We start from the raw sequence: 11341 nt of genomic DNA on the forward strand, positions 1-11341 counted from the left end.
TCTGCGGGAGCCTGACGGGGCAAATCCAGGTGGCCTCTGCTGCTCTCCCCTCCAGGGCCCCTCCGTGCCCTCCTCTCCTGACCTTTCTTGCTAGTCCTGCTTTCATCCCCTTTCATCACTCCTGAGCCTCCTGTGCTCACAGGGGTGACAGGAGTGCAGTGTGGAAGGCAGAAGGACGGTGTTTAAAATGTTGCTCTTGTCATTTCACATCCTGAGTTCCGGCCGTGTGGTTGTTTCCTCCAGGTGCAGAGGAGGTGTTGAATACTCTCAGCCAATGTGGGAACAAGGATATGGGAAATAAGATTTCCCTTGTAGTCTTGAGACACCCCCAACATTACCCTGTGTATGGGAAGGTTTGATAACTCAGCTGATTAAATACATCTTAAATCTTGTTAACAAAGCCACCACAATTTACTCCCAGCCTCCTACTAATTTCCAATCCAATTCTCTCAATTAATTTTTTTTCCTACTGTCTTTATTCAGACCATAAAGTAAAGCTGCCACTTTGCAATTGGGCCAGCTGGTTCTGCTGTGGGATGTTATGTGTGAGCAGACTGAGCCTGCCATGTGCAGCAGCCCTTTGTGGCCTTGCATTCAGCTCTGCCATCACAAGAGGCTTTCCCCTTGTTGCTCTCCTGTTTCACATGTCCTGTTAAGAGAGCAGGTCTGTACTGCCACCAGGCAGTGTTTAAAGGATTCAGGAGTCTGAGGATCTCCCCTGTGGTAGCACCCATGGTTTCATCCCAGCTGTCTCTCCATAGCCAGTTCTCCATTATAGGATGCCAATCCTGTTTGGGACTGATTCACACTCATCCCCTGCCCTCTGGAAGTTGCCTGGGATTATTTCAACCTCTTGTTTCATTGAATTTGGTTCCATCAGCCAACAGTTTCCCAAAAAAATCTTCCAGACACAATCAGGAGGGGAAGCACAGGCCTCTGGAATCGAGAAGCTGTGTTTGTGGCTGCTGTTGGATCAGGTCCTGATGCATTCTGCTCCCAACTCACCTGTCACAGGTAGCAGCTGCCTTCTCATGGGGAAAGTCTTGGGATCATAATCATAGAGGTTGAGAGTTAAGAAAGATGTATGTGAGACTGGCCTGGTGAGGAGAGGTCTTCAGGCACCTCTTTATTTCGCTGTGTGTGTTCCTTCTGCTGCCCAGCCTGCTGGAGGGAGCCTGGTGCTTGCCCCAGAGCAGGAACAATTGGACTTTTCTCCCTGTGAGGAGGAACCTGTGTGATCCAGGCACTCTGCAGCCACGAGCTTTGCCCAGGACTGAGGCTGATCCTTTTTCCTACTGCTCTGAGCAGCCCTAAGGATTCAGCTCTGTTAACACAGAGATCAGGGGATTCCTTCAGCTCAAGCTGTCATTGTCTGGCCAGGTCTGCTCCCCTGTGGACATTGCCATGTCCTGGTTTTTGTTTCTGAGTGGTCCCTGGGCTGCTGGGGCAGGGGATGGAGCAGACCTCAGAGGACTGTGAGCTGTGTGGAGGCTGTTCCCATCCCTTGTGCTGTGCTGTCCTGGTACCTCTGCATTGGCTCCGAGAGGATCCTCAGCTCTTGAGTGCCCTCAGGAGGGATCTGCAGAGCCTCTCCTCAGCCTCAGCACAACTGCACAGTCCAGCTACAGCAGGAGAGGCCAGGGGGATGCCTGCCATGGCTTAGCCTCCTCCCTCTGTGGGGAACACACTTTTAAGCTGCATTCTTTGAGCCTTTCCATGGATCCACGTCCCACAGGCTGAGGCCAAGCTCCTTTGTGTGATTCATTGTACGGCTGCTTCCCCTGCAGAGGCTAAGGTGGGAACTAAAAACAGCTTCCAGCTCCCAATATCTGCAAATCTCAATTACAATGGAGGTATTGTAGGCCTGAAAGTGGCCCCCGAGGGAGCAGCCCTGTGCATGGAGCTGCAGGAGGGTTAAGCTGCAGATGAGCTCACAGGAGAGATGTGACAGAACTGGGTTCACACCTCCTCCTCTTTGTGCCCTGTCTTCTTCCAGCTCCAGCCCGTGCTGGTGCAAAGAGGTGAGAAGGGATGTGGCAGGAATGTCCCTGTCACAGGGGCAGGGGTGCTGCAGGCAGCACAGGGTGATGTGCCACACCTGGGCAGCACTGGCTGGGCCACTTGGCTTTAAACGCTGAGGGTGGCAAAGCTGCATCAGCTCCAGGACAGCAGCACATTCACAGGGATAATCATCACTGATTTTGTGGTGGAGCAGACCAGGCTGGCCTTCCAGGACTGGTTTGCCCTCCAGTTGTGCTCCTGTGTAATTTTCAAGGTGATTTTTTAGGATTGTTGAGCACCTCATGGCAACACATCCTTTCCTGCAGAGATTGGGACTCAAAAAACCCCACCAGTGCACCTTTCTGCCTCTGAGTTTGTTCAGCTGATCTCTTTGGACCCACTTTTGGATTCATTTGCAAGACTTCAAAAAGCAGCCTGGTTTTAGCATCAAAACCCAGTGCTTTTTGCATAAAAAACCAGCATTGCTGTACCTGGGGACACTGGATTTTCATGCTAAACTGTGGTGTAAGACCAAGTCTTCTCCTCTGGCATCAAACAGGAAGAAGATGGGTGATGTTTACTTCTGGCCATCAATCACATGGACATCCATGTGAAGGCAGGTGCCATTGTTATGGGGACTGAAGAAAATCCAAACTAACGGGGTAAATCCTTTCTTTTCCAGACCTCTCTCTGTTTAGGCTACATCTGGGCCAAATAATTCATCACAAAAGTAAAAGTTTGAGTGTGCTGAAGTGGTGGAATATCAAGTGGAACCAATCTGTTGAAATGAGAAATATTTGCTTTTCGTATTTCTGAAACATTTCAGTTGTCAGTGGATTTAAGCTTCATTTATTATCATTAAACATTATGCAAACCCCAGTGTACTTCAGCCTGGGTTGAATCCAGCAGCTCTTTGGGGTTTGTTTTTAATTTTGCCTCAGCTGAAAAAGCTGCAAATATTTGCCCCAAACAACTGAGAAAAACATTGTTTAGAGTTTTTCCAGGAAAAGCAAATATTCACTTTGTTTGAACAGCTACAGCCCTGACCTAAAGAAAACTTTGCCTAATATAATGATCTCTTAAACTTAATGAAAATAGCTGAGAAAAAAAAAACAGAATACAGTCAGACTCCAGTCTCACTTTGCTGGCTTCTTTCACAATCTCACCATTTATTTTTTAAATAGAAATCCTGTTCCAGAAGCAAGCAGATATTTGTCTTTAGAAGGCCATAAAAATATCTCTGTATTGGAAGAACTCAGGTAGGTGACACTTTCAGCAATGGGGAGTTGCCTTTGCATACCTGGGCTATGCACTGCAAACACAGTATGAAAAATGGAGAGAGAGAACATTAAAATACAGATTTCCACCAAAATACTGGCATAGCATGATTAATGCTATGCTGGTTCTTACTCCAACACCCTGCAGAGCAGGATGCAGCATTTTCTCTCACCAAAGTAGTGTACAGCAATAGAAAAGAGGGAGAGGAGGAAGCAAGCTGTATCTTGTATCAAACCGTGCCCTGGGCTCCAGCAGGTGGTTCTCACATTTAGCCCAGTGTTTACCACAGTTGAAACCCCTGTGGTCTTGTCTTCACATCCCCAGCCAACCAAAAAGTCTGTTCTTTCGCCAGAACATGGACAAACAACCCTCCCTCTTCCTTCATTTTGTCCCCTCCTCCAAGTTAAGGGCCACTAAGCTCCTGGGACAGGTCAAGGCACACGGCAGGGGGAAAGAAGAGACAGGCTGTGGTTTTTAGGGTGCAGGGCTGCACCTCCCCAAGCCCTTGGTGGGGCAGATGAGCAAGGCACTGTTGGCAGGAGACCCATCCAGCACCAGGGTCCAGCTGCTGTAAGGAGCACCCAGATGTGCAGCTGCTAAAAACCACCATGGTGCTGTGGATTTGTTCTTGTTTGGACACAGAGCCTGGCTCTGCAAGGCCACCATCTGCTACAGCTGCTCCTTCTGCACAGGCACATGGGGCTGGCCCCTGGGACTGCCCTTGGGTTATAAAAAAATGCTGTAACCTGCACCTGCCCCTCCAGGTGTTCCTGAGTTGGCTGCCTTGCCCCACAGCACCTGCAAAAACACAGTGTGCAGGGAAACCACAGTGCTTCCAGGATTTGGATTTCTCTTCCTAGGATGCAGAAGAGGAGGCACAGAAAGAAACAAACCTGCTTTGTCAAGGTGTTTTAGTGCTAATGGCAGAGATTTGGTCTTTACCAGCTAACCCAGCTCTTCTCCCACTTGCTTTGGGAGATGCCAGAGCTCCATCTGCCTGGCAGGGAGGCAAATGTACCCTTGGAGGGCAAGGACCTGGTGTGCTAGCCTACGTGGTTTGAAATACCAATGTTAACATCCACATTCATCAGAAGTCACCTGGGGAGAGGCTGGGACAGGCTGCCAGCCCTGCACACAGACCAGAGATCCAGGTGAAGAACAATCTGTTGTGTGGGAGAGCCTGAGGAGAGAGTCACAGCCTTTGTGTGGCAAAGGGATTGACTGGACTTGTTTTAGAGAGAGGAAGCATTACATTATATTGTATTATTCATTTTTTCACCTGTCTAATCCCTTGAGATCTCACACTATCACAGTGACAGCCACTGTTTCATTGCTCTCTGGTTCTGGAGCTTGTTCTTTGGCACGTGGGATCCCCTCATGGGATCCCTGCCATTAGTGTAGTGTTCAAGTGCTGACAACCTGGGATTTCTGGTAACTGATGTTCAGGGGATCTCTGAATTGCAGGTTTGAGGATCTGGGCTTTGCCTGGTGTCAGTCAGGCTGTGCAAGTGGGACACTACTGGGGCTGACTGGTTACACCCTTGACTGGCAAACTGCTTTTCTTTTTCAAGCATGCCTTCAAAATGTCGGGCCTTGAGGAATTTGATCTGTGTTCCAGCAGCTCCCTGGATAAAGTATATTGTGAGACTGATATACACAACTTTAGCAAGCTGAGGGGCAGGGAGAGATGAAAGAGCTGCTGAATCACAGCATCTTTCAGTCATACTAATCATGAACATGATTTGTCTGTTTCTTGATAGAAACGCTACCTGCCAGGTCCTGTTTTTCCTCCTCCCTCCCCACACGTTGATACTCTCCTGTGGAACCCTAAAACACCCCCTGTTCCCATGTGCCAGAAGGAAGTGTGTGTATCACTTCCAGGACTCAGCTTCCCAAATGTCCCGGATCAACCTGTACCTGTCAAACTCTTCCCAGGAACCTGCAAGAAACAAACTGAAGAGAAGTAACACTGGTGGTGCCTCTGCCTGTACCAGAGACAGCCAGGACCATCTTTCCAACCCTCCTCGGGGCTCTGGCCACCTTTGTCCCTAGGCTTTGGCACAGTAGCCCCCCTCCTCGATGGTCTGCACTGGGTGTATGGGTAGGACCAGGTGGGAGATGCGGCTCCACAGCCCACTCAGCTTGTCAGAGTCCATGTTGTCGTAGGAGCCGGGGCTCCTGGTGCCGGTGAACTTGGCCCAGAGGAAGTCACGGACCCTCTCCTCCACCTGCTGGAGGCTGATGTGGCTCTCCAGCACATCCTCCTCCAGCAGCACCGTCAGCAGCAGGGCCACGTCCTTGAAGGCGGCGGTCTCGTGGTCGCAGTACTTGTAGAAGATGAGCGTGGCCCCGGCGGGCAGCAGCTCGAAGCGGTGAACCACCGCGGCCCGGCCACCGGCCTGGAAGGCCGCGCTCAGCTCCGAGTCCACCTGCAGCTTGGCCTGGTCGCTGTGGAGCCCGGCTTTGTCCCTGCCCTCGATCTGCACCGTGCTGCCGTGCAGGGCGGCTGAGTAGCAGTCGGCCAGGCGGGCACTGAGGCAGCGCAGGGTGCGCTCGCCGCGGTGGGCGGCCGTGAGGATGATGATGGCCGGCTGCGTGGGCCGGGACGTGTTCAGGTGCTTGCGCAGGAACTTGCGCCCGCGAAGCCACAGGTCGGGGCTCTGGCCCGGGAAGCTGCGCTGCAGCTGGTCAAACTGGGACAGGAACGCCTCCACCGTGGGGTTCTTGCGGGGCTGCTGGGAGCTGGAGGTGGGGCTGCTGAAGCAGAATATGCAGAAGCCCAGCACTGTGAGGCCCACGATGAAAAGCCCTGTTCAACAGGGAGAGACACAACACGGGGAACGGGAGTCAGTCCCAAGTGACCCGCAGCGACATGCTGGAAAGTAGCTACAAAGGCTATTTCTCCCCTCTCAGAGCTTCCCTTCTGCACTAGGAAAGTGGAGCAAGTTGGTCAAGAAAGGTTTGAAAGGGCTGCTGGCTCCCACTCCAATATGCCAGGTGAGGGAGCTGCAGCTCCAGGGATGAAGGCAAGGATTGTGCAAACCTTCCTGAGGAAATTGCAGCTGCCCACAAGCTTTCTTCTTTTCCCCCTCCTCTGTTTTCTTTAGGGTTTGTGGCTGTTCAGAGCACCACACATGGAGGTGTCTGACCCAAGTGAAGCGCTGCCTTCACTGCCCTCCTCCATGCTATGAGTGAACAAAGGCCACCCTGCTTCTGCTTAGGAAACAGAAGGTCCAGACACAATGCCTTGTGTCCCTCTCCATAGCAAAGCAGAGTCTCCTTCTAACAGGAGAAATGTGTTGATGCAGATCAGCATCAGTGTTCCTGCTTAAAGCCACAGGACAGAGCAGGGCTGGGGAGGGGGACGGGGGACCCTCAGCACAGCAGCCCCCCAGACTTCTCAGGACATTCCAGGCACTCACAGCATGATGACCACAATATGCCAGCTTTTGAGGCTGAAGAGCTGCAGGGGAAGCTGCCACTATAGGCTCGAACTGAGCCTATATTTAAGGGGATGTTTTTTCTCTCAAACCCTCAGAAGAGGATGTGAAAGGTCTCGAGAGAGAAGAGTAATTAAATGTGCTTCATTACTTGCTCCTGGAGGATCAGTGCCTTCTGGTCGATGAGTAACATGCAAGGGAAGCTTCTTTTCCTCACCTTTCCACAGGAGGGACTTTTTGGCCTTCTCCTGCTCTGTGTTTTGGGTGGTGATGTTCTGCAGGGAAGACAGAGTCTCTGGGTTTGGGGCTGTGTCCCCTGCAACAGGAGAAAAAAAAAGTGCCACTCACTGCTGAGGGAACAGGTAAATGGAATAAGCAAAGCAGGAGCTCCCAGCTGAGGAAATACTGCTTTGGGTTAATACTGCCCCGAGTCTTGGCTCCCTCCTGTTGGGCTGGGCAAGGACAAAGACAATGCAGAGTGCAGCATGGCTTCATGCCTTTCACAGCACAACAGGAGCAAAGGCAAGAGAAAGAGAGAAGCCAATTAATTTCTTATACCTTATGACTCCAGGGAAGTGACAATGGCTAGGAGAGATCTCACCCCACTATTGTTCTAGTGCCTGTGGGAAATGTAGGAAGTGGAAGAGCAGCAGTGTGCAGCCACCAGCTCACCTTTTGGTCTTTTCCTTAACGTGCCTTGGGACTCGCTCTCCTGTGTTTCTTGCCCTCTGGGTGCCTCTGGCTCCCAGCCTGGGAAAGTGGCACTGCTCTTCTCTGTCAAGTGGCCCCTGGGGACATCTTCCATGCCAGTCCCATCCAAATATGTCATTTCACTGTCAGAGCTCCGTGCCTTGCTTGTTGATGAGGTATCTTTCTCTTCCTTGCAGAGACTTTCACACTGCCCAGTTGTCTCCTGGTGCTCCCGTGTTTCCTGGGTGACAGACCTGTCTCCTTTGCTTTCCACATTCTCATGGCCCAGCTCAGCTGTGGGGAATAAAATTCACAGACCTACACTTCGTCTCTTTTAGCCCAAGAACCAACAACTCTTTCTCCTGCTCTGCCTCCTCTAAGCCAAGGCCCAAGTTATCAGGCCCAAGGGTGGGGAGAGACTCACCTTCATCCAAGTCCTGTTTTTTCAGGGGTCTTTCTGAGACACCTTTTCTTGTCTTGTCAGATTCTTCTGGCAATACTTCAATTTCCTGGGCAGACTTCTCCTCTAGTGTGGGACCGGCTGAACCCAGGAGTGTTGTCTCTCCCCCATCAGCAGCTGATTCACACACTGAAGAGTCCTCCTCTGGTTTGCAGGATGTCTCAGGCCACATGCTTGTCACTTGGTGCCCAAGTGCTTCCTGGGTGGCCTCCTGGTCCTCAGGTGTTTCCTGGGTGGGCTCTTGGTGCACAGGACGCTCTGCTGTGCTCCCCACCTCACCCTGGGCTGGTCCAGCTGTTGGCATCAGAGTTCACAAGCCCAGTGAGCCACACAGGAATCAGGAATGCCCAGTGCTTTACTACCACCCACACATCTCCCAGTTCTGGCACTGCAGAAACATTTACCCCCAAGTGAGATGGGAGAGAACAGAGTGACCAGAGGTGAGAAAACTCTTGGGTTGAGATCCAGACAGCTGAGTGAAGGGAAGGAGGGAATCAGGATGCAAAGGCAATCACTCACCACCTCCTACAAGCAGACTGATGCCAGGCCAGTCTCCCAGCAATGGCCACCTTGGAAGCCACCCCCTTTCTCCCTTTGCCCCAGTTTTTGTTGCTGAGCATGATGCTATATTGTGTTCAACAACCCTTTTCCCACCTTGAATCCCTGCCCAACCTTCTGCCCACCCCAGGGTATTTGCTGGGCAGGGGCAGAAAGCCTTGATGCTGTGTTCAGCAACAGCCAAAACACTGCTCTGTTTTCAACATTTTTTTCACTAAACCCACAAATCCAAACCACAGACCTTACAGCTACCATGCTAAAGCTAACTCAATCCCAGCTTATGTCCTAGGTAGGATGGACAGGCAATTCCTTCCTTCAGTGGTAGGATAAGATACCACATCTTCCACAGACAGTGGGTTTTCACAGACAGCAATGGATTTGAAGAATTCCTGTGGCTGTTGTTGAGTACAGTTATGCCAGTGCACTTCAAGCATCTGTCTGAATGTAAATTATAATTCTGCTCATGCTCTGTCTCTGTGTTTCTGTGCTGGAGCTGCTCTCCCAAAGACCCATGGCAACATTTAATTAGAAACAAACACTGGAGCATAATTCAATAGAGAGACTCTGCAACTGAACAGCATTTGTGACATATTCTGACTCTCAGAGAACCAAAGTGCAGCTCAAATTTCAGGCACTATTTGTGAAAAATTGTTTATGAATGATCAAGCACTACATAAATTATTATGCTATAATTAGAATAAACACTGATTAAAAGGGCGAGGAACTCCCTTCTAATTTGAAAACAGAGAAAAAGCTGCACTTGTCACTTGTCAGAATATGATTTTTACATTTTTTTGTTGCTGATTATTACAGTGACACTTCTGACTATCAAGGACAGAGCTGAGCTGGTGATGGCATCACTTTATCACTGACACACTCATAGGCACTAGTCATAACAAGGCTCCCACAGAATGTAAGTACATGGTAGAAACTGAAACATGAGGAATTTGGAGATATCCTGCTGTTCAGGCTGGGCACAAACTACTCCCTGCCCTGACTCTTCCAGAGTTTTTCCAACCAGAGGTGGTGGAAAACGGGCTTATTATTTAAGCATCTGCAGTTGGGAAGCACGAAGATGTAGGGAAGAAAGCTCTTCCAGTCTGGATCTCTCTCTTCAGCATTCCTTGTGCTGCCATCTTGGGACACAGAGTCTAAACCTGTTGCAGATCAGAATCTAAAACTGAAAGTGACTTGTTCATCTTTCACCCTTTAAAAAATGACGGCAACTTGCTTTCCTTGGCCTGGAAAAGATGGGATTATTTTACTGGTTTCTTTTTCTTTTGCACAGGTTCCTCATGTCACTGCTGAAAACTGGCAGCACAGGGATTTTCCTAAATGGAGTAAGCAAAGGATTCACTTACCTCCAAGCAGATCCACGCTTGGATTCTCTTCCATTTTCCTTTTCCCTGGAGCTCTGGCTTCTGCGCTGTTTGGTTTCACTTTCTCCGACGTTCATAAGGAGCTGTATCTCCCTGCTGTTCAGGAGGCTGACCGAGTCCTGCCCTCCTCACAGCCACCATCCCGTCCTGGTCCGGCCAATTCCAACTACACGCCCACAAACCTGATAAGAAGAAACACGGGAGCCGTGAATCACGGTGGGAGAGGCTCCTCCTCCGTGATTCCCAAGGTGAAAATGGGCGGATGTCGCCCCTAACCATGAACCTTCAGCCCGTGGGCTCTCAGCTATTTTGCTTCCCGTCAGAGCAGGGGTTAATGCAAACCGCATTTATCTTGGGCCATGCCAGGGGGGTGAGGCACTGCTGTCTCATCCCCACGAACGCCAGCCCGGAGTCTGGGGCTAGGCAGGCTGCCCCTTGAGCTTTTGGGCACCTGGTAGCTCGCAGCCAGGCCGGCACGGAGCGATGACCCTGCTCCTCCTGTCGCTCCCCCAGCCTGCCTCCAGCGTGTCGGATCGGGAGGCGATCCGGCAGAACCCCGCGGGCTCAGCCGGGCCGGGCCGGGGGCTGCGGACACGGAGCCGCAGCTGAGCCCTGCACGCCTCCAGCGATGACTCCCCCCGGCTAAAGCACTTGGGGACAGGGCACGGACGGAGCTGGGCTCGCCGGTGTAACCCAGGCTTTCCCAAGCACAAGTAAGCGGATGGAAAACTCCCAAGAAACTTTCCCCGCTGGAGAGCGGTCCGTGCGGTTTTCCGTGCAGAAATCTCCAGCCCAGCCCCCGAAAGCAGCAGCATTTCGACATCGGGGGACCCCTCGCCCCCCAGCAGTGTCTCCACACACGCTTTGGGGCTGGGGGGGTGCATCGCTGTCCCGCCGCCCGGCGCTCGTCCCTCCCCTCCCTGTTCCCGATGCTGACGCTCCGGCGGGAGAAGGAAATCAGCAGAACAAAGTGGAGCTGGACGCTTACCCAGGCAGGTTCGGAGCCGGTCAGGGCGGCGATCAGGAGCAAAGAGGTGGCAGGAGGAGGCCAGCGCTGGCCTTTCCCCTTGCCCTCCGTCCCAGAGGTCCTTTGGTGGCAGGACTCCAGCGCACACCCTGAATCCTCCGCTGGAAACGTGACGGTGAACCCTGCCCTTCCCTGACTCCCGGCTGCCTGCTGGGAGCTGTAGTTTTCCTTCCCGCAGTCATTCTCGGGAGCCTTCAGGAAACATTAACTTCCTTTTTTTTCGCTGTGTTTCCGCGACTCTGTGGCTGTGCGCTTTTATTCCAGGAGCTCTGTATGACTGGCGGGTTCCTGCATTCAGTAACAGTGTTGCTCGTTGAAGCAAGGAAACGATAGCGAAAGGAGGGAACTGGTTTGAAAGTTGGTTTAGGAAAGGTGCTACAAGAAAAGTAACCAGAACACAAAGGCAGCAAAGCCCAGCCTTTGGAAATGTCACGTTGCCAGTGCAGGGAGGCTGGGGAGGATGTGACATGGAAAGTCTTCAGCATCAGCCTGGGGGGAAAGGGATGCG

General features: G+C 51.7%; 1 protein-coding gene across 2 annotated transcripts; it reads right to left on the reverse strand.

The window, feature by feature from the left end:
* Positions 1 to 3141: 3141 nt before the first annotated feature.
* On the reverse strand, positions 3142 to 10992 carry LOC132331309 (torsin-1A-interacting protein 2-like). Of its 2 annotated transcripts, none has more exons than XM_059854647.1 (6): positions 10795 to 10992; positions 9789 to 9988; positions 7834 to 8163; positions 7392 to 7703; positions 6871 to 7035; positions 3142 to 6088 (listed from the first exon to the last, which is right to left on the reverse strand). In XM_059854647.1, the coding sequence occupies exons 2-6, from the start codon at positions 9820 to 9822 to the stop codon at positions 5328 to 5330; spliced, it is 1602 nt and encodes a 533-aa protein (XP_059710630.1). In that variant the 5' UTR covers positions 9823 to 9988; positions 10795 to 10992; the 3' UTR covers positions 3142 to 5327. The 2 variants fall into 2 exon arrangements, with proteins under 2 accessions (XP_059710630.1, XP_059710631.1); XM_059854648.1 differs by having other exon boundaries at positions 6937 to 7035; positions 10795 to 10985.
* Between the last annotated feature and the right edge of the window lie 349 nt (positions 10993 to 11341).

Source organism: Haemorhous mexicanus, chromosome 9, assembly GCF_027477595.1.
Source record: "Haemorhous mexicanus isolate bHaeMex1 chromosome 9, bHaeMex1.pri, whole genome shotgun sequence".
Lineage (NCBI taxonomy): Eukaryota > Metazoa > Chordata > Aves > Passeriformes > Fringillidae > Haemorhous > Haemorhous mexicanus.

Coding starts and splice junctions, on each gene's coding strand:
- LOC132331309 (XM_059854647.1), bottom strand. CDS start 9,822: ATGGAAGAGAATCCAAGCGTGGATCTGCTTGGAG. Junction 7,036..7,391: donor GTTAAGGAAAAGACCAAAAG/GTGAGCTGGTGG, acceptor CTCCTGTTGCAG/GGGACACAGCCCCAAACCCA. Junction 6,089..6,870: donor CACTGATCCTCCAGGAGCAA/GTAATGAAGCAC, acceptor CCTGTTGAACAG/GGCTTTTCATCGTGGGCCTC.